We start from the raw sequence: 21005 nt of genomic DNA, 5'->3' as shown, positions 1-21005 counted from the left end.
GCCGCCGCCGTGCTCCGCGGCCGAGCGCGAAGAGGCGGGCGGGGCGGCGCCTCCTCCCAGTCTCGCCACCGGAGGGCCCGCCCGATTCGGGGCCGGGGAGTGGGGCCGCTGCGCCTCGCGCCTCCGGCCGGCATCCTGGCGGGCAGACCGCCTGCAGCCGGCCGGGTCCGCGCTCGGCGGCGGGATGCGGCGGCTGGGCGCGCGGCTCACCCGGTCCTGCGTGCGCTCCTTCGTGGGGCGGCGCCGCGGAGACCCTGCGCGCTGCGCTGGCTGCGCCGGCGTGCCCTCGTCGGTCGGTCGCTCGGTCGCTCGGCGCCGTCCGCGCGTCCTTGCCGCTCGCCTCAGTGCGCCCGGCCCGGCCCGGCTCGGCTCACTTGCGCGCGCGCCCGCCCGCCTCGGAAGTGACCTCACTCCTCCGCGGGCCGCCCCTCGCGCTGCGCGCGCACCAGAAGCGCCGCGCGGCGGGGACGATGCGGCGCGCCGCGTGGGCTGCGCTGGCCCTGCTGCTGCCGCTGCCGCCCGCGGGCTGGCTGGGCTGCTGCGGCGGCCTGCTGCTGCTGCTGCTGCTGCTGCTGCTGTGCCGGAGCCCGCCGCGTCTCGGCGGGGCCCTCCCCGTGAGTAGGCAACGCGGATCCAGCCTGGGGCGGCCGCGCAGGGCGAGCGCTCCTGTCCCCTGCGCGGAGGGCCTCCCCGGCCTGCCGAGGGGGCCCTGGACTGAGGATCCCGGGCTGGAAGGCGGAGACCTCCGTGGGCCTCCGGAGAGCAGCTCTGCCGCCGACCCCAGGCCCTGGCCGGTGCCGTTGGGAGAGGGCGGCCAAAGCGAAGGCAGGCGCTCGAGTGACTGCCTCGAGGGGGACCCGCTACAGGTCCCGGGCTCTTCGGGGGGGAAGCGAAGGCGGCCAGGTGGCCGACACGGGGACCCAGCGCCTTGGCCACGCCAAGGGGGCGCGGCTCGTGCTTCCCGCCCTGGGAGTCCCTCTTGCCGCGGGCCCGGTGGATTGAGGCGGCGCGGGGCTTCCTTGCTATGATTCCGCCGCGCTCGCCAAGAGCTGCTCCGCAAGAGGGGGGTTGCCCTCCCGGCCAGCGACGAAGGCCCGGCCCCGGTGCAGCCCGAGCGGGTCCGCCTGGGCGCCCTTTGCACCGCGAGGCTGGCTCCGGGCCAGAGCAGCCGCAGCAGAGCCCCGCAGAAGCGCCGGGCTCGCCCTCCTGGGCTGGCGCGGCGGAGCGGGGTCCCTCGCACGGCCCCCCTGTGTTGGTCGCACTGCTGCCTTGGACCAGCCGGCGGAGCGGAGCGGAGCGGGAGGGCTCCCCCCCCCGAAAAAAAGCGCCCCAGAGCGGCCGCGTTCACGGCCAGCTTCGATCCGTCTCCAGTGTTCAGATCCGGCCGGCCGGAGCAGCCGCCCCTGGGAGGCGCTGCCACCCCCATCCCTCGCCCACCCTCCTCTTCCTCAGCCTCAGCCGATGCAAAGGGTTCCTTGCACGGCACCCTGGCTCCGCCTTGCATCATGAAGCCCCCCAAGCCATCCTGGCATCGCCTCTTAGGGCAACAAGCGGCAAGGCTGCCAGAGGGGCAAGTGGCCCGCCTGGCAGCCCTGGTGACTCGCCGCAGGTCTGTCACTTCTGATCAGCAGAAGGGAGGTGGGCAGTGGTGGGCTTCCACGGGGAAAGGCTCAGCCGTGGCGTCAGCAGCCAGCGCTGTGGGGGACCTGGGCACGCTGCCTGGCAGCTTGCCGCTGCACTGGGTCCCAGAGGCTCGGGGAGCCTGGCCTGCCGGAGGCTGCTGACCAGGAAGCACCGCCACGGAGATGGCCACCACGGTGGCCCCTTCCATGCACAGGTTGCCCACGACCCCCATGTCTAGAGGCACTTGCATGGAAACCTCTGGGTGCAGGACTGTGGCCTCAGATCCTCCAGGCAGGTGGAGAATTAGTCTGGGCGCCAGTGCACTGAACCGGAGGAGCTGGTGTGGAAACAGCCTCCAGGCGAAAGTCACAAAGCAGTGGAGCGGGGGTCCCGCTTTGTCCCCGGAGTGCTTTCCTGAACTCCGAGTGGGGCGCTGGCTTATGCTTGGGCCCAGATGATGCCGGCAAGGCCTGTGATGCCCCCCCCCGGACCCAATCCAGCCCCCCTGTCCTTTGTGCAGATGAGCCTCCAGGCACAGGCTGTGAAGCAGAGCGAGCGAGAGGCTCTTTGCCACCTTTGGCCTGCATTCCTCTGGACAGCTGTTTTTCATTGTCTGGAGGAAAGGTTGCAGAGGGGGAGGGAAGGGGACCAGGCACCATCTGGATGCGGCCTGAGCTGTCAGCCCCACCTCTGCCCCTTCCAGCCCCCCCCCCACATCCCTCTAGCCCTCTCTCAGGCCTGTACTCGACTGGGGAAAGCACTGGCGTGTTCTCATCCCGCAGCAGCTCTCTTGGCCCAGTCACTGTCCTGAGTGACGGCGAGAGGGAGGGAGGGTTGCCCACAGACCATCTGTGGCTAAGGTAAGGTTCAAAGTGGCACCCTGTGGCTCCTAGCGCCGTGGCAGGCCTGGGCTCACGAGCGACTGGGAGGTGTGCTGGGCCTCAGAAGTGAGAAGGACCTCACAGGATGCGGCCTCTCAGCTGAGAACTTCCACAGAACCACCAGTGGGCCTCTGAGGTTAAGGAGCGGGGAGGGGGCCCCCCTGAGTCCAAGTTGCTTCTCCTGAGTGGGCAGGTGGCGGAAGAGGCCGTCGCCTCTCGGTTCCTGAGCCCAGCGGCCGTGGGGCGGGGGCGCCAGTTGGTGGGCGTGGAGAGGCGGTGCTGGGGGGTGGGCTGCGCCATCTCACCTGCACTGGGGCTGGCACCACCAGGGGAAAAGCCTCCTGCCCCATGCCCAGCCTGGCCCAGGCGTCTTGCCTCCGCAGAGCACTTGGAGGGCGACGGAGCGGATGGGCGACCGGGAAGTAAGGCTGCCCATCAGAGAGACTGTGGGGCCCTCCATCCGAAGGGAAACGACAGGGATGGAGTGGCTTTGATTCTGCTTCGTGGTTGACTGGCCAAGTGCTTTCATCAGAGCAATTAAAATTCCTTCAGCCTCATTTGCTGCCTTGCTGTGCAACTGCTTTTCCAACGAGCATCACTCACTCTCTCCGCAGCGTTGGGTCCGGGCGATTCCCCCTGCGCTGCTTGGGGCGTGCAGCACCCACCAACAGCCCCCCTCCCGCCAGGCTGTTTGTATTCCCAGGAGGGAAGCGGCGCAGGCACGGCTGCCCGCCAAGCCTTTCTGCGCTGAATTCCTCCTGAGCTCACTGCTCCCGGCTCGCCTGTTGCACATCGTGCGCACAGATGCTCATTGCACGGAGCATCTCCTGGGCGCACCATGGATAGGAGCCCCAAACGTTAAGCCAGCATCCGTCTGGTGCAGAGGGATGCTGGGTCTGCAAATGCTGCAGCCAAAATAAACGCCTTAGTCTTCCAGGTGCCTTTTCTGTGGTTTTCTGCATAAAATTCCGCTTTCATCACCACTCCCCCCTCCCCACCCCCCCACATGGGCACACAGGCAAGCAGCACCTCAGGGGATCTATGGGGGGGGGCAGTGTGTGCATCGCAGCCTCCGTGCAGACCTGACTTGGCTTTACCGATTCCTCTGCTTCTACTCCAATCATGCACTCTGCACATGATATGCCCACCTACACCCGGGTGTTGCGGGTGTGCGGACAGGACAGGCAGCTTGGCAGACCAGGCCCAGTCGAATCCGATCTGGATCTTGCCCTTGCTGGAAATAACTTTTGGCTTCCCGAGATGTGGGTTGGGCATATCATCCACACTGCATTTCCTGAACCAAATTATACACAAAGCTGCACTTCCCGGTTCTTCTGTTGCAAAGGCAGCTGTATTTAAATGGCTGTGGAATGAAGCCAACAATCGTTTGCAATTAACACTCTTTAATCCTCACATTCTGTTACCTGAATGTCCATACTGAAACACTGCACTGACCGGCTGTGGAGGGAAGTGTCTCTCGCGACAGGAAAGGCGGCCCGCTTCGCTGGGCCCAGGCCACCTAGCTGGCGCCACGGCTGCGCGGGGACTCGGACCCACTGCTCACCACTGGCTCTCCCACTGGCTTAAAGGGGCTTTGGCTGCCTGTACGGGTGGTTTACATCAGCTCCATACGCTGCCGATTAGACTAGCCAGACCTCACCTGGAATCCTGTGTCCAGTCCTGGGCACCAAGATTTAAGAAAGATGCAGAAAAATTGAAAAGGGTCCTGAGGAGGGCAAAAAGCGGGGGGGGGGGATTCAGGGTTTGGAAAAAACTGCCCTATGAGGAAAGACGCAGAGCACTGGGCATGTTCAGCCTTGAGAAGAGAAGGCTGAGGGGGGACATGAGATCCCTCTAGAAATAGCCGCCACAAAGAGGAAGGTCAAGCTCTCTTGCTATGCCAGTGTGCAGGACATGGAATAATTCAAGTTGCAACAACCCAGGTTCAAGCTAGAAATCAGGAAAGGCTTCCTCACTGTCAGAACAACAGTTGCCTAGAGATGTCATGGGCGCTCCCACACTAGAGTCATTCATAAAGAAAATGGACAGCCATTGAAGTAGTACGGTGTAAATTGGTGTCCTTCAGCAGCAGGGGGGGGGGACCCAATGGTCTTCTCCGCCCTTTCCAACCCTACTACCCTGCGATTCCTTTATGGGATCAGTCCAGCTCACAGTTGGTCTTCCCCTTCTGCTGATGCCTAATGCCTTTGACTTTCCTTAGCATGATGGTCCTCTCCAGTGAGCCGTACTCCCTGGTAGTTGTGTTCTGGGTTGTGGCCTGGAGGAGGGCTGCTGTCAAGCATGGATTCAGCTGCCCTGTGGGCAGCCCCAGCATGCCGGAGTTTTATGACTGCCTCTGGAAGAGGGCACTCCCCATCCAGCTGTGGCTCAGGCAGGTTCCTGACTCACTGATGTTGCTGGTGGACAGCTGTGATCCCCCAGGGTCTGCCATCATGCCCCCTGGGCAAGTGAAGCTGCTGCACCTGAATGCATGGGGGGGGGGGGCCTGCTCACCACCCTCCCCAGCTGCTTTTGACAGCCTCGGCAGGCCCCTTGCTGGGCCAAACGTCCCGGAGGGACACTCCATGGTGACTGGCCCTTCCTGCTGCCTGGGGGGTGCAGGAGCTGCCCTGCACCAGCGGCTGAGTCACTCCGGCTTGGCAGGCGGCTTGTCCTTGAGAGCAGCCGGTCAAGGACGGGCGGCTGGGCCAGGAGGGCACGTGCTGAGGGTGCAGCGGGCCTCCCCCTCCGGCAGCAGAGGCCTGCCCCACGCCTCTCCCCAGGGACCTCTGGAGGTCACCACCAAGGCGCCGGCGTGCAAGAAGCGAGCGCGCAGCGGTCGATCGGGGAGCCTCCCGTCCCACGCCAGGCTGACCCCGCCAGGGCAGGCCCTCACTCCACCTGGTGCAAGTGAGGCGGCCAGGCCTGCAGTGGGGAGTCGGCCTGGCCCCGTGGGGCAGACCCGGCCTGCCGAGACTCCCCCAGGACAGGCCGCCTGGACATGGCCCCACATTTCCTGGCACCCTGCCCCTCGGTCTGGGGGAGGCCCGCCGCCCCTTCTTGCCCTTCCGCCTTGATGCTGGGAGGAGGCAGGGAGCTGAGCCCCCAATGAGGAGAGGGGCCCGCCATGCAGCAGCCCCACGGCTCTGGCTGGTCCCCCAACGGGGCGTTGGGGGGCGGCAGGCAGGGAGGGAGGCAGGCCAGGGCTGCCCACTGGTCCCCGCACTGAGCCCTGTGGGCCCCACTGCTTTTGCCCCGGTGGAGGGCGCTCACCTCGGACGCCCGGGCACCTGGCAGGGCATCGCGAGAGAGAGCACGGCCGGCCTGCCGGTCAGTCGACGGCCAGGCCCTCCCGGCCGGGGCTGCGCCGGCCTCTCCGCCCGCCTGCGCCCGACGCCGCTCTTCTTCCAGGTCGGCGGGAAGGCCGTGCTGATCACGGGCTGCGACAAGGGGTTCGGCCGCGCCCTGGCCACGCACCTGCACGCCCGGGGCTTCGCCGTCTTCGCCGGCTGCCTGCTCGCGGTGAGTAGCGGCGCCGCGCGGGAAGGGCCGCCCGCGAGCTCCCCGGACGTTTCGCCTTCCCTTGTTTGTCCCCGAGCCCCGGCTCTGTTCAGGGTCCGCGGGCTCGGGGGGGGGGGGGGGGGGAGGAAGGCCACGGGGGGGGGGGGCGGCGGGCCCTGGGGGTGGCGAGGAAGGCCACGGGCGGGGGGCGAGAAACGCGGGCGGCTTTCTTGGGGGCGCCTCGCATCGCACGAAAAGGGTCGGGGACTTGCGCCCCCAGGGAGGGACGGCGAGGAAGGCCCGAGTTCCCGCGGGGCGGGAGGCCGTCCAGAGCTGCCCGCCCCGGCGCGCGCTGCAGAGGGCGGCTGGCGGGCTCCGGCGGCTCCTGGGCAGCTTCAGCGGGAGGACTGCCAGGTCTCCGCGGCCAGCACGAGACGCATCCGCCGCGGCCGCCCGGGTCAGGCCGACCTTGACCGCCAGGCGGCCGGCCGCGCCCCCGACGCCCCGCAGCGGGCGGAGCTGTGCCGGGCCGGAGCGTCTCCACGCGGCTGAGGGCGCGCTCCCGCCCCGGCGCGGGCTCGCGGCGACGCGCCGCCGCCGCCCTTCCCGCTTTGCGCTAGGGAGGCGGGGAGGGGGTCCCCGGGCGGGCGAGCCGGTGTGGCCCGCAGCGCCCCGGGCCCGGCCCCTGGCTCGGCAGTTCCCCGAATTCTCAGCATGGCCGGCTTCCCTCGAGCCCCGGGGCCTTGTGCGCATCGCAGGCCCTCGCCCTGCTTCCGGGAGCCCCCAAGCCCTGGCGCGTTAAGCCCGAGGCTGCCCGGGAGCCGCCACCCGCGTCTGGGGGCGGCGGGGGGGCTGCCGCGCTGCCCTTCAAGGGACCGGGCGCTTGCCGCCGCGCTGCGCCGCCCCCCAAAGCACGGAGGCGCCGACCCGGCCGAGCGCGGCCCGGGCCCATGCGAGCACCGCTGGCGTCCGCGCGGCGGCGCCTCGAGAAGGCGCGTCGGGCGCGGGGGCGGCTGGAGCCAGGTCCGACTAGATGGCCCGGGAGGGCCCTCCCGACTCGCGCCTTTTCTGAGAAGAGCCAGCGGGTTGTTGCTGGAGACACGCGGTGGCGCCATGCCGCCTGCTGGCTCGCACACACGCTTCCTCACCTGCTGCAGCGTGGCCCCAACGCCAAAGCCGGCGTGTCCCCACCGCAAGGCAGAGCGGTTCTGGAAAGGCGGGGGGGCTGCCCTGCGAGCAGAGCGAGGTGCCAGGCTGGTGTTGCCACTGCTGGGAGGGCGAGGGCGAGGGCAAGGAGGGCGACAGCTCCCTCCCCGTATCGGGAAGCACTGCGAACGCCCGGCCGCGGGCTGTCTCTGAGAGTTGCCCAGGCCGGGGGCTTCCTCCAGCTGGCCCACGATTTCCGTGCGCTGAGGCGAGCAGACACAGCTGTGCCGGGCAGGGCAGCGGTGAAGGGCTGCAGGGAGAGCCCTTGGAGCAGAGGGGGCACGATCCTGTGCTCTCGCACGTGCCGCTTGCTTGCAGGGCGTGCAGAGGCTGCCTCCGGGGTGCCCAGGGGCCGGCAGGGCCAGGAGATGAGCTCCTCCCTGCTGAGAGCAGCCTCGTGGCTCATCCAGCTGTCTCTGTCCCGATGTTCTCATCTTCTGGTCCCCAAAAAGCCCAGCAGCAGATTCAAGAGTGTGGCTTTCCATGCGGAGGCCATGGGGAGCTGGTGCCAGAAGATCCTCTGAGCTGCGCAGGGGCCTGTAGCATGCATGGGGGGGCGCCCCTGGCAGGCCCCGGGTCACGGCTTTCTCTCTGTGTGTGCTGGGCAGGACCAAGGAGGCGATGGAGCCAGAGAGCTCCGCCACATGGCTTCGGAGCGCATGCGCGTCCTTCAGCTCGATGTGCGTAGTGAGGCAGAGGTGGAGCAGGCGCTCAGGGCTGTGAGCGATAGCCTCCCTGATCCAGAACAAGGTGAGCCCCCGGCCAGGCACCGTTTCACCTGCACCCCGTGCTACTGTGCCCAGGCGGAGCTGCTCTGAGGGCACAAGTCCCGCAGACCGGCCAGTCCGGTGGGGACCCACCTTGCCTCTGGGAGCAGGAACGCCCTGGCCAACTGGCCAGCCTTCAAGGAGGCCAGGCAGAGGCGTGCTTCCTTCTTCCCAGCCAATGCTGAGCCAGCGGGGAGCAGCACCTGGCCCTGGGGCCAGGGGGGGGGGGGGGGGGTTCTGCGGCAGGAGGGGGCAGCCAACCAGGCTTCACACGCTCTTCTCCCCCGCCCGCGTCTTGTGCTGCCCCTGGGGGTGGAGGATGCAGGGGCTCAGCATGTCCCTTCTTGGTGCCCTTCTGCAGGCACAGGAGGGGTGGGGGCTTCCCAGCACTGCCATGGGGGTGCCAGTGCTCAAAGCCGCCCCGTCTTCTCAACTGTGCACCTCCCCCTGTCATCCGGGGCTGCCAGTGGCCCCGTTTGCAGCCATGCAGCTTCACCCCACAGGGTTCCCAGCTGGGCTGCCGGATCTCCCTCAGGCCCTCCCCGGGGTGCCCTGGGTGGATCGAGGTCTGTGGGACAGGAACAGCGCATCAGAGGCTGGCCTCTTCTGGGGTTTGTGGCCTGGCCTGGCGTGGGCCATGCCAGCAAGCCAGTGGCAGGCGCTGTGGCTGGGTGAGGGAGCCAGAAAGCCAGCTGAGCCACCGTCCCCGGGCCGCCACTGACCCGCAGCTCCCAAGCACCCACGTGCAGGAGGAACCCGGGGCCTCCCGGGGATGGAGCAAGAAAGCCAGCCAGCCGCAGAACGGTGTGGGGAGGGGAGTGGGCCGTCCTCGGGCATCTGCCCCATGCCACCAAGCACCCCTGCAGGAGTGCCCCAGGCCACCCCCTGACGTGCTGGGCTGCTGCACTTTTGCCCTACGCAAGGGAGTGTCCAGCCTGGGCAGGAGGTGACGTCCCCGACAGACCCAGCCTCTGTAAAAGCCTTGGAGGCTCTGTGGGTGGCAAAGGCCCGGCTGGTGGAAGCTGCCCCGTGATCCTTGGCACTCCAGAATGAAGCCACCTGGGAGAAGCCCGAAAATACAGTCTGGCAGGGCTGTTCTGGAGCAGGGCTCTCCAGGCCCCACCCCAGCCCATGTGCTCCCCCGCACATCCCCCGGCCCGGGAAGCGTGCCCCTTGGTCTGTGACTGGGGCGGCTGTGAAGGTGGCCACTGCCCCACTGCCAGCCAGCTTGACCCCTACCCTCTGGCCTCTGCTTTGGACCAGGTGGGGGGCACAGGAGGCCTGCCCCCGGGGGGGGGGGGGACTCTGCCCCTGCAGCAGCAGGTCGCCCGCCAATTCCTCCTGCTTTGTCTGGGCAGGCCTGTGGGGTGTGGTGAACAATGCCGGCGTTGCCTCCTTCGGAGACGTGGAGTTCACCAGTCTGGAGAAGTACGAGCGGGTGGCTGCCGTCAACCTGTGGGGAGCCATCCGAGTCACGAAGGCCTTCCTGCCCCTTGTCCGCAGAGCCAGAGGTAGGAGGGGCTGCCCATGGGGTGGGGCGGGGGGCAAGTGGGACACGGTCTGGCTGAGCTGCCCCTGCCCTGCCCTGCCCGGGCTCTGTCCTCTTGGTGTGGAGCAGGGCTCAGAGGTGCTGCAGGTGCGGGCGAGGCGGCCAGCTCCGTGGGCAGGGGCTCACCTGCACAGGCCACCAGGTGTGGGTGGAAACAGCCCCGCCAGCCTCGGTGCACCTGCTGTGGATCTCCTGCCCCAGGCCCTGCAACAGGCGCAGCCCCAGAAAATGCTGCAGAGGCGGCACATCTGAGCCGGCAGAGCTCCTTTCCTCCCTGGGCCAGCCTCTGGGGCGTGGGCGGCCGACTAAGTGGCAGGGGCGCCAGGACCAGGCGACCCGGTTAGGCTCCAGGTTCGATCCAGATCATAGCCAAGCGTCCCGCGGTCAGTGTGAGGGGTAGGAGAGTGAGGCAGAGTCCGTCCAAGAGGTGAGCATGGCCAAACAGGGCAGGAGTCAGGAAACTGAGGGGAGCAGGGTAACCGAGGGCTGGGACCAGGAAGCGGTGTGGGGAGCGGGAGCAGAGTCCAGCACAAAGAGCACTCCAGCGGGTCAGAGGACCTTCACCGCCAAGGCAGCTTCTGGAGGAAGAGCCAGTTCTCAGACAAGCTCTTCCGTCAGCTCCCAGGTGGTGCTCATGAGGGCCCTGGCAGTAGGATGGGGCAGTAATCCTGCGACTACCAGGGCTGCTGTGCAGGTCCGTGGCCAGCAGAGGGAGCCCTGGTGCTGCCTTGGACCCCCGCCCCCCCCCCCCGCATTCACCACGATCAGCCCCTTTGCCTCTGGGCATGGCCAGAACATGGTCCGTGGAGGAGGCGCCTACGGAGCAGCGCCCCCCTTCCGAGAGCCGGTGGTGGGAGCATGCCTGTCCCCGGCCCTGGCAGCACTGGGCCTTGCAGGGCAGGGCAGGGCAGGGCAGGGCAGGGCAGGGCTGGCCCAGAGAGCTGCCACTATCAGCCCCCACCTGCCTGTGTGCCCCTCCCCAGGCCGGGTTGTCAACGTGAGCAGCATGCTGGGCCGGATGGCCAGTCCGTCGCGCTCCTCCTACTGCATCTCCAAGTTCGGGCTGGAGGCCTTCACCGACTGCCTGCGGCAGGAGATGTACCGCTGGGGTGTCTCCGTGGTTGCCGTCGAGCCCAGCAACTACATCGCTGCCACGGGGATCCTGACCCAGGAGGGCATCGAGGCCGAGGCCGAGCAGATGTGGCGCACGGCCAGCGAGGCGGCCCGCGTGGACTACGGGGAGGCCCACTTCCAGCGGCAACTCCGGCAGATGAAGGCGTTCGCGAGCAGCGGCCTGGGGGACGTGGCACCCGTCCTCGATGCTGTCACGGAGGCCCTCCTGGCCCGGTGGCCCTATGCCCGCTATAACCCCATGGAGGCCCGCTGGTGGCTTCGGCTGCAGGCCATGACACACCTGCCCACAGCCCTGGCTGACTGGCTGTACATCAAGTAGCCACAGGCTACAGGGGGGGTGGGCAGAGCTGCCGCCCCTCCCGGGATGAAGCAGTTTCCAGGAATTCCTTTGAATCAGCGCAAACATGAGTCTGCCCAGCACCCAAATAGGAGTCACATACGCCGAGATTATCCTAATCATCAGATAGTGGAACTGGGAGGGGCCGAGAAGCCCAGCTCTGCTCCGTGCAGGACTGCAGGCTAAAACATCCCTGACGGAGGGTGGTCCCACTGCCTCTGGAATGCCCCCAGTGGGGGAGAGACCACCCCCCCCGGGCCACTGGCTCCCTTCCCAATCTGCCCGAACAGGAAATTTTCCCCGATGCCGAGCCAGAACCTGCCTTCCCGTAACTCTGGGCTGATCCTGGCCATCGTCTGTGTGGCAGCCTTTCAAGTGTTTGAAATGGCTTCCCTATCCCCTCTCAGTCTTCTCAAGGTTACCACTCCCTCCATCTCTCCTCACAGGGCATTGCTTCCAGTCCCTGGGTCGTTCTCGTTGCCCCCTCTGACCCTCTTCCTTGAGGTGTGGCATCCAGAAATGGACGCAGGCCTCAGGGTGGGCCTGGCCCGGCCAGTGCTGAACGGAGCGCGCCAGCCCTTCGCGCGGCTGCTCAGGCAGCACAGGAGAAACAACGGCGGCCCCTGTGGCAGCTGCATCATGTTGCTGCCCATGATCAGCTTGTCATTTACAAGAATTCCAAGAGCCTCCTCATTTGCAGTACTGCTGAGCCATCTTGTATCTGTGCATTTGCTTCCCTTTCCCTAGGGGTGGAATGTGACATTTGTCCCAATTTCATTTCATTTCATTCCGTTGCTTCCAGCCTAGTGCTCAGCCTATCAAGGTCACTCTGAATCTTCTGTCTTCCAGGGTATTAGCTCCCCCACCCAGTTTTGTGTCATCTGCACATTTGATCCGCGTTTCCTGCACCTCTTCATCCAAGTCATTTATGAAACCCTGAAGAGGCCTGGGCCCCGGACTGGGCCCTGCGGTGCCCCTCATCACCTCTTCCCAGCACCCCCCGGGTCCGATCCTGTTGCCAGCCATGCATCCCCCGATAGCCGTTCCATCACGCCTAGTTTTGCTGATCAGGGTGGCATGGCACACTTGCTGAAGTGCGGATCAGTGATGTTCAGAGCGCTTCCATAATTCATAAAGCAGGTGATCAGATTAGTCTGTCGATACTGGAACACACTGCAAAAAAGCCTTGAAAAAGCCTTGCTGGCTTCTAGTAACCCCTGCGTTGTCTCCAAGGTGCGTCCAGAGATGATGGGCCGCGGTTCTGTGAGTTCTTCCCCCAGCGCGTTCAGGATGCCCCTTACCAGGCCTTGGAGATTTGAAATCATTCGAAGAAATCAGTTGTTCCTTGACTTTTATTAATCTCAAGCTCCAATCCGAAATCTTCAATTTGCACTTCATTTTTGTCAGGGGTGTCACAGCCTGCTTTTGGGATAATTTCTTTGTTCGATTCCCCCTCCTCTTTACTGTGGACATGCCTGAAAAAGCTTTGGGGTTGTTTTTCACATCCCTCCTCGCTAGCCTGCGCTCACCCTCTGCCTCAGCCTCCCTGAGGTCATTCCTGCATGTCTCTGCCGCCTGCTGTGCCCTTCCTTTGTTACTCGGCCTCCCTTCCCTTCCTGGACCCCTCCTCTTTTGCCTTTACAGACCGCAACTCAAAGATTTTTCTAGAGCCACATTGGTTTCTTCAGTCACTTGCTATCTTTGCTTTTGTTGGAATTGTTTGTACTTGTGCCTTTAAAAATTCCTTTCTAAAAAACTTCTGTCCATCTTGGACTCCTTGTGTCTTTAGGATCACTTGCTCTGGGACTTTCATTGTCCTGAATGATTAAAATCAGCTTTTCCCAAATGGCCACGCTCCACTGTTGCTGCCTCTAAAATCAGAAACTCAAGTATGCCGTGGTCGCCTGTGCTGCCCTGAAGCCCCAGGGGCAGGTCTGTGCATGGGGGGGAGGGCTGGGGGGGGGCCGGGGCACCCTGCCAACTGCCCACCAGCCCGCCTGCTGCGGCCCTTGCAGTCACAAGCCCAGCTGCACCACAGCAGCCCCGTCTGTGGGCCATCCCTGCGTGTCACTGGCGGGAAGCGCATGGTGCATGCACAGAAAGGCCCCCACGCGGGGCTCTCCTGCCACAGGGCCAGGACTCCCATCCCCTGGCAGCAGGTTCAGACGTTCTGCTTTGCTCAGGCATTTTGTGATCGACCTTAAGCTGGCTGTAGGTGTTTTTTCATTGCGGGTCTCATGTGGTGCGTGCCTTTGCTTGATTCTTACAGCTGTACCACCACTTTAAAATTCACCTCACGATTGCTTCTGGCACTGAAGGAGCAGCAGAGAATCTTTTAAAATAAACAAACAATCAGCCGTGACTTTGATCTCGGGGTTTTGCTTGGCGGCCGAGGAAAGATGCTGGCCCACGGCCTCAGTGCTATAAAAGGGGAGCCCCGTATTAGGATGTTTCAGGAAAGGGAAATGACATGCTGGCCCCCCGGTGCCCCTTTCCAAGGCTGTGGGGCAGCCAGTCTAGGGTACAGTTTGCGTGTCCTGCCCTCCCGCGTGAATGTCTCCTCAGTCCTACCGGCACGTGGACGAAGAACTGCTCAGGCGAGAAAAGTCCTGCAGGTGAACGACTGGCCACGATGGCAGCGCCGTAAAGAGGGACGGGTGTCCTGGGACCACACGCTAAGCTTCCTGGGAGAAGGAGACTGGCGAACCATGGGCTGCCCTTCGCAAAGAACGGAAAGCCCCTTTCAGTTCCCCAGGGGGGCTTTGAAGTGGATCCTGCAGGGGAGGGGGGCCTGCAGCCTGGCACCCCATCGCTGGCAGGGGCCTCTGCATCTCTGAAGAAAAAACCTCAAGCAGGGCCTACCATCAGTCTCCCCAAAACACAGGAAGAAAAGCAGGGCAGAGCAAAAAGAACTTGGATGTCTCTACGCCAGTGCCCCGAGTACGGGAAACGGACAGCATCAACTTGTGCTCAAGGGCAATTGCGATCTTACAGGAATACCTGAAACTTGATGAGACAACTCACATGGCTGGAAGTCTGCAGCTGATGGATACAGCCTGTTCATGAAAAACAGAAAGGACAAAAAGGGAGGTGGAGTCGCACTATATGTGAGGGACACACATGCCTGCACAGAAATACAAGAAGAGGAACTTGGTAGCCCCACTGAAATCATCTGGCTTAACTTAAATGGAGCAAAAAAGAAGAAAAACATAATTATTAGCATCTGTTACCAACTACTCAGTCACAGAGAGGAAAAGCAGCTTGCCAGCAGTCCAGTGATGTCGTTATCATGGGGGACGTCAACTTCCCTGAAAGGCATTGGGAGACAAATTCTTCCAAGCACGGCCCCTCCAGGAGAGTCCTGGCACGCTCTGCTGACGGCGTCCTCCAGCAGAAGGTAGAGAACGGAACGAGAGGCACAGCCATCCTTGATGTAATATAACTGGCAGGAATGCCCCGGGGGACAAAATAGTGGCCATGGGAACCCTGTGGGAAAGTGACCGTGTGATGCTTGAATTCCCAATTATACAGGAGACGAAGGTTAACTGCAGCCAAACACGTATCCCTGACTTCAAGAAAACCAACTTTAGCAAACTCAGAACAATGATTAAGCCAAGTGCCATGGCAACTCTCTCTTAAGGGAAAAGGAGTCCAAGGGGGTAGGAAATCTTGAAAAAGAAGGTTCTTCAAGCAACACTACAAACAATTCTATCAAGAAAAAAGAGTGGAAGGCAGCAGAGGGTGCCCATGTGACTCCATGGAAAGGTATGTGACAGCCAGAAAGACAGACAGACAGCCAGACAGACAGAAGAACATGTACAAGAGGTGGAAACGGGGCCAGGCCAGAAAAGAAGAATATAAACAAATAGCAAGGCATTGCAGGGATGCTGTCAGCAGGGCTAAAGCAAATGAACTGAGACTAGCAAGAGATGCCAAGAAGAAAGACTTCTTCAGATATGTGCAAAACAAAAGGCATGTGACAGGGAAAGGTGTCCAAATAAAGGTGGATGGCAGAGGCGCTCAATTCCCACTTCGCCTCAGTCTTCTCCCACAGGAGAATCTTCTACCAAGAGGAAGCACAAGCTGAAAGTGCGAGACGGCAGCCCAGGATCGACAGGCAGATGGTCAAGGGATGCCTGGGTGGAATAAGCAGTTTCGACTCTCCAGGGACTGATGAGCTCCATCCCAGAGCCATGAAAGCGCTAATGGAGGAGCTCTCAGAACCACAGGCTGTTCTCTTTGATCAATCCTGGAAAACAGGAGAAGTGCCGAACGACTGGTGGAGGGCTAACGTCGTCCCCATCTTCAAAAAAGGAGAAAAAAAGAGAAACCAGGGATCTGCAGGCCGGTTGGTCTGACATCAGTCCTGGAAAAATTCTGGGGGAAAATATTTAAAAAACCAGTCTGCAAGCACCTCCAAGAAAATGCAGTTATCAAATAAATCTTAGCTCAGCGCCCGTGCCTGCAGTGGCACGGCTGGTTTGGGCCCTTGCCCAGCCCGCCCGCTTTTGCCCGAGCCGTTGCTGGCAGGTCTCCCGCTGGCCCGGCCTTCCCCTGCCCACCTGCCCGCGCTCCTCTTTCCAAGCCCGGGCAGGCCGGGCGTGGGTGCCGAGCTGCGAAGGACGCCTCGCCCAAATTAGCCGCAATTACATGGGATTAAGGCTTTTTCCTGGAGCAGCTGGCAGGGCGGGCCCTGCCCTGCCCTCCCCGTGGCCTTGGCCCGGCCCTCCCTGGCGACCCGTGCGGGCAGAGGGGGGTGGCCGCCGGCCAGCACTGCAGCAGCACTGGCCCAGGCTTGGTGGAGGGCGCCCTGCCGAGGGCTTGGCCTGGTTCCTGCTTTGGCCCCTGCCAGGCCGGGGCGGGGAGAGCTGCCCCCTGTTTCTGGCGGGGGTGACGAGAATGTCGGGCGCCTCGCTTGCTCCGGCGGACCAGGTGGGACTGCGGCTTGGCCGCAGGTCTTGACTCGACCGGCAGTCGGCTGCAGGGCGGAGGGGGCCGGGGGGCGGCTGCGCTCACGTCACACATTCGGGTTGGCGGGAAGAGCTTGGGACGGGCTGCGGCTCCCAAGCCCAGTGGCTCCCTCCGAGCCAGCCCTCACTCTCTGCTTTGGCGGTGCAGCGCCTGCCGTTGCAAGGCCGGCTTGGAAGTGCCCCGGACAGGCGTCCAGGCCGACGCCGAGCAGAGGCCCTGCTCCGGGGGATCCCCTCTCTCGTCTCTTATGGAAGGGGCATTTTCACGCAGAGTTGATGGCGGCACCTAGTCCTGGGCGTCGGAGGATCGTCCTTCCTCACCTTGGGGTGGGTGGGTCGACTCCTCCATGTGGCTGGAATCAGAGCATCCTTGTGCGTCCCTTGTGGGTGTTCTAGGAGCAGCACATCCCTGCGGGACGCCAGATTGCTTGGTGGCATCGAGCGGCTCTCATTCCGATCCCAGAGCCCAGCCAGGGGCTTTTGGTGCTCTTTGGGAGAACAGCCCGAACCTGCTTCAAAGCAACGTGGCCGCAGCTTCTCCATAGATCGGGCTGAGCGTAAGCCGGACTCTGCTGGCCTGTCTGTGACTCATGCTGCAGCGCAGGGCATGCGGTCCCCTTCGGGCGTGAGCAGCCTCACCCCCCCTCCAGGGCAGCGCACGGGGGCTGCAGCAGCCTCGCCCCCACCTGTGACACACACTTGCCGTAGAGCCCGCCTGTGCACAGAGTCTTGTCTAGGGATCTCCTCTGGGCCCTCGTAAAGCATAGAGCAGTGGAGGTGGAAGGGGCCGTGAAGGCCACTGGGGCCAACCTCGGCCGTTGGAGGACAGCAAGTCACAGCATCCCACCCAGAGGGCTGCCCAGTTCCTTTCCGAATGTCCCCAGTGTGGGGGAGCCCCCCACCTCTCCAGGCGGCTGGTTCCAGTGTCTCATTGCTCTGGCAGTGAGAAAGCTTTCCTGATGTCCAGCCTGAATCTGGGCTGTTGCAGCTTGACTTGATTCTTCCGTGTCCCGCACTCTGGCATCAGTGAGAAGAGATCTTGGCCTTCCTCTCTGTGACAGCATTTGAGGGACTCATAGAGGGATAAATCATCTTGGCCACGTTGAAAGAGCTCATTAATATGTCCCCAGGAAGAAGGAACCTGTTGGCAGTTTGTCACCTCCATGGGCAAAAGGTGCGGGAGACGTGCTGTAGATCCCGGCAAAGCCTCGTTTTTTCAGCAACGCGAGGATGACACGGTAAGGGGCTTGCGTGAGCGTGTGGGGAGACGCAGCCCAGGAGGCTGCAGGAATGTGAGGCTGGCAGGATCGAATGACTGACTGGCTGGCTTACACTTTTGGTGCACTGGTCCACATCCAAAGCGGGACCGGTCTGGCCCCAGCCATCGTGGCAGGTTTGCCCTCGGGAGCGGGGAGCCAAGGAAGCCCGTGTGCCATTGACACGCCGGGACGTTCCGACACGGCATGACCTGTGCTCCTCCCTGCCTGCGGCTCTTCGCCCTCGCAGGCACGCTGGTGAATTTGCAGGCAGGCAGAGATTCCTCCTGCACAGCCAAGCGGGAGGAAAGGGCCCGGGCGGGCACCAGGCCTGGCTGAGCGCAGGTGCAGAGGAGAGCAGCTGCTCCGTGGGCCCGTGGGGGGGGGGGGGAGAGGATGCCAATTCACGCACGGCTCGGCGCAAGCGGAGCAGAACCTCGTGCGCACTCCCCGCTCTTCTCTCAGGGTCTGGGTGCCACCAGCAGGGCCGGGTCCACAAGAAGCCACGGAACAAAAGGTGTTGCTTGCTCGCTTGCGTGTGCTGGGTCGGGGCATGGACGTCCCATTCCAGGGGTCCAAGCAGCCCTTCTCTGTGGCCGGCCACCCACGGACACGGACACAGCCACAGGCCTGGCGGCCCACGAGCGGCTCTCGCAACCGGTCTGCTGCACTCACCAGCCAGGGCCTCTCCCGGCAGCTTCCAAAATTTCAAAGACACCGGTGCACAGAGACATAAAAACGGACTCCAAGCAACCCGGTGTCCTAGCAGAAGAGAAGCACTTCCTGTCTTCTGTTTCTCCCAGGATGAAGCATTCTTTTAAAGTATGTAGCAGAGCCCCTTCCCCCCATCTGCTTCTCTGAAATTTGGCAGGCCAGGTAACGGGCTGCTGTGCTTAGACATGTCTAATTGTCTCCAGGAAGTGGACGCCTCGGACACCCAGGCCGGTGCCGGGTCAAGCAGGCAGACCCGAATCGGGCACATCGTCAAGCACCGAGCAGGGCCCGAGCTGGCCCTTGCGGCCCCTGTGCTTCGGCGCCCGCAGGAGCAGGGGACTGTCTTCAGGGGACACCTCTGCGGGCTCTGCTGGACCGCTGGCAGCCTCTGACCCCACTGAACGCGGCATCCTGGGCACGTGGCAAGGACGGGGCCCGCAGGGTGGGGAGGGTGGCTGAGTGGCTCTGTTCCTTCCTGGATGATGTTATAGCAAGGATCATGCATTGAACAGAAACAAGCCTTACAATATAAGAACAAAGCATTTAAATATTGGAACAGGAGTGTGTGCGCGCACAGACACACACACAAGCACCAAATGACCCGAAGCCTCGGCATGGAATGACACGAGGGACCAAGCCAGACCCTCGTGCCCCGGTGGTGGGGGCTGCAGCGGCCCTCCCCCCCTGCCAGCACCTGCCCGGCAGACTGATCAGGCAGCGCTAAAGCCGGGGTCCAGCTGTGGCCACTGGCCACCATTCCATCCCAGCAAGGCCACCTAGGTACATCCCATGGTCGGTGGTCCCAGAAGTCTCCTGGAGGAGACTCAGAGGGGATCTGTTGGCGACATAAAGGTATGTGAGGGGGTGTCACATGGAGGCGGGGAGAGACCTGTTCTCCCCTGCAGAGGAAGGCAGGACGCGCTCCAACGGAGCCAAGCTCAGGGAACCCAGGCTCTATTTGGATGCCAGGAAGCACTTCCTGACAGTCGGGACCCCGAGGGTGTGGAATGGGCTCCCACGGGAGGTGGTTGAGGCCCCATCGGTGCGGGTGTTCAAGGACAGGCTGGACGTCCACATGGTGGGCATGTCGTGAGCGGAGCCAGCTGGTGCCGGAAGTCAGACTAGATGGCCCGGGAGGCCCCTTCTGACTCGCTCTGTTCCTATGTTTCTATGTAAGCCCCAGGGGGTTCTGAAGAACCTGCAGGCACGCACTGCGGAGCCTGAACTGTGATTGGCGCCGGTTTTGATTGCACAAGTCGGCCTGGTGGGGAAATGCACATGCAACAGGCCACTGTACACCCCTCCGGTTGTCACGTGCATGAGTGCCGATGCCAACAAAACCTACTTTATCAGACAATGTAACCTGCATTTCCACTAAAGCGACTTATTTAACTGAATGTGAAGAGGAGGAGGTCACATGCGGTTTGTAGGAAGAAGTGCAACAGACACAGAAACAGTGAGCCAGAAGGGGCTCCAGCCGGCTCTGCTCTTGTGGTGCTCGGCATGTGTGTCTCCAGTCTTTCCTTGAACGCCCTCACAGATGGGGCCTCCACCAGCTCCCTGGGAAGCCTATTCAGTACCCTAGACCTAAGAACACGATTCTATAACCACAAATTTGCCATTTTTATCTCCCCCAAACCTTGAGCAATCTTTTGCAAGACCATTTGACTCATCTGCATACAGTCTCTGAGACATACAACTTTGATTTATTACTAAATAAAATATTACTATTTATTCCCTTGAATTTATGACATTCACTGTTCTGTTGTATCCTCACAACAACCCTGTGAGGTAGCTTAGTTTGAGAGTAAGGCCAGGCCCAGAGGGGCCCAGTCAGCTTCATGGCCCAGAGGGACCTAGAACCGGAGCGCCTGCGTCCCAGGCCAGCCCTCCGACCACTGCATCACACCGGCTCTCCATTGCTTCCAGTCCGGTAACCAAAGACAGCGGCGCGCCCAAGAGCAAGGAAGAAGACCGGCTCCGGAGTCTTGGGTCCGAGCGGTCGGAGCGTGGCCAGGATGCAGGGGGCCCTTGCTGCAGCCCTTCTCGGCGGCCGCAGAACCCTCTCGGGGAATGGGGCTCCCAGGACTACTTCACAGGGTGGCTGCGAGGATCACATGGCAGGGAGGGGAAGGGGGCGCACAAGCTGCCTTGGGGTGCCCGCAGGAAGGAAAACGGCGCCATCGCTGCTGCTGCTGCTCCCTCCTCAGCTTGCTGCCTCTCACGCCTCTGCTTTTCTCCTTGGGGACTGTCCTGTCCGTCCAACATCCCGGCTCCGGGGCATTTAGCACTAAATGCATGCACGGTATTAATCACCTCATTGCTCAAAAGCCACCCATCGTGGAGGGGCAGGCAGGAGGCGAAGCGGCAGCCCTCCTGGGCCAGGCCGTGGCATGTGGCCTTTCAGGTCGCAGCAGCTGCCACAAATGAGCCCCATGCCTGCCAGGAACGCCGCAGATCCCAGCTGCCGCTGGCCTTGCTCTCGCAGCAGGCGGCCGACCGGCTAATTGCCTTCCTGTACCGAGCAGGTGACAGTGCCCCACGCCACAAGACGGGCTGTTTGTGCCTGGAGGCCGTGAGGATGCCCAGGCGCCTGGATCCGGGCCAGTCCTGGCCAGCCAGGCGCGGGGCAGCCCCGCTCGGCTCTTCCGTGGCCCCCTCCGTCCCTGGGCCCTCCCGGCGGGTTCCTCTGGGCCAAGTCCGCGGGGAGCCAGCACAGGCGGCCCCGGCACGGCACGGCACGGCAAGCGGGACGGGCAGGAGCTGGCTGGCCGCCCCGGGAGGAAGGGCCGGGATCTGGGAGGCTGCGGGGAAGGCGCCCCTGGCCCGCGAGTCTCCCTGGACGGCACAAAGCTGCGCGGGCCACCCTCCCTCGCTGCAGCGGGCGCTTCCGGGCCGGCACGGCGGGGCCTGGCCGCCGCCCGCTTCCGGGACCCGCTTCCCGCCGAGCTCCTGCTCGGCTCGGCCCCGCCCTGCGCCGGGCCCCCCTGCCGGCCCCGCGACGCCCGGAGCGCCCCCTCGCCGGCAGCGCCCCGGCGGCCGCGCACAGCAGGGCTGGCCAGGGGGC

At 63.4% G+C, this 21005-nt stretch overlaps 2 protein-coding genes across 3 annotated transcripts in view; one reads left to right on the top strand and one right to left on the bottom strand.

The window, feature by feature from the left end:
- LOC123018786 (D-beta-hydroxybutyrate dehydrogenase, mitochondrial-like) overlaps positions 1-362 on the bottom strand; it is a 9586-nt gene extending 9224 nt beyond the window's left edge. Inside the window, exon 1 of one of the 2 annotated variants that reach the window (XM_044421159.1) lies at positions 211-362. The gene's annotated coding sequence lies outside the window, so the exon portion shown is untranslated. The remainder of the gene's footprint in view (positions 1-210) is intronic. The other variant, XM_044421158.1, reaches the window with a different exon arrangement.
- Positions 1-12846, top strand: part of LOC123018772 (D-beta-hydroxybutyrate dehydrogenase, mitochondrial-like) — a 13677-nt gene extending 831 nt beyond the window's left edge. The window contains exons 2-6 of the mRNA XM_044421127.1: positions 547-614; positions 5916-6026; positions 7820-7961; positions 9337-9489; positions 10511-12846. Of these exons, the coding sequence (XP_044277062.1) occupies positions 547-614; positions 5916-6026; positions 7820-7961; positions 9337-9489; positions 10511-10980 (944 nt within the window). The 3' untranslated portion in view covers positions 10981-12846. The remainder of the gene's footprint in view (positions 1-546; positions 615-5915; positions 6027-7819; positions 7962-9336; positions 9490-10510) is intronic.
- Positions 12847-21005: the final 8159 nt, after the last annotated feature.

The sequence above is a fragment of the Varanus komodoensis genome, unplaced genomic scaffold, assembly GCF_004798865.1.
Source record: "Varanus komodoensis strain SLA01 unplaced genomic scaffold, ASM479886v1 scaffold115, whole genome shotgun sequence".
Lineage (NCBI taxonomy): Eukaryota > Metazoa > Chordata > Lepidosauria > Squamata > Varanidae > Varanus > Varanus komodoensis.
This window is presented reverse-complemented; position numbering and strand designations above follow the sequence as displayed.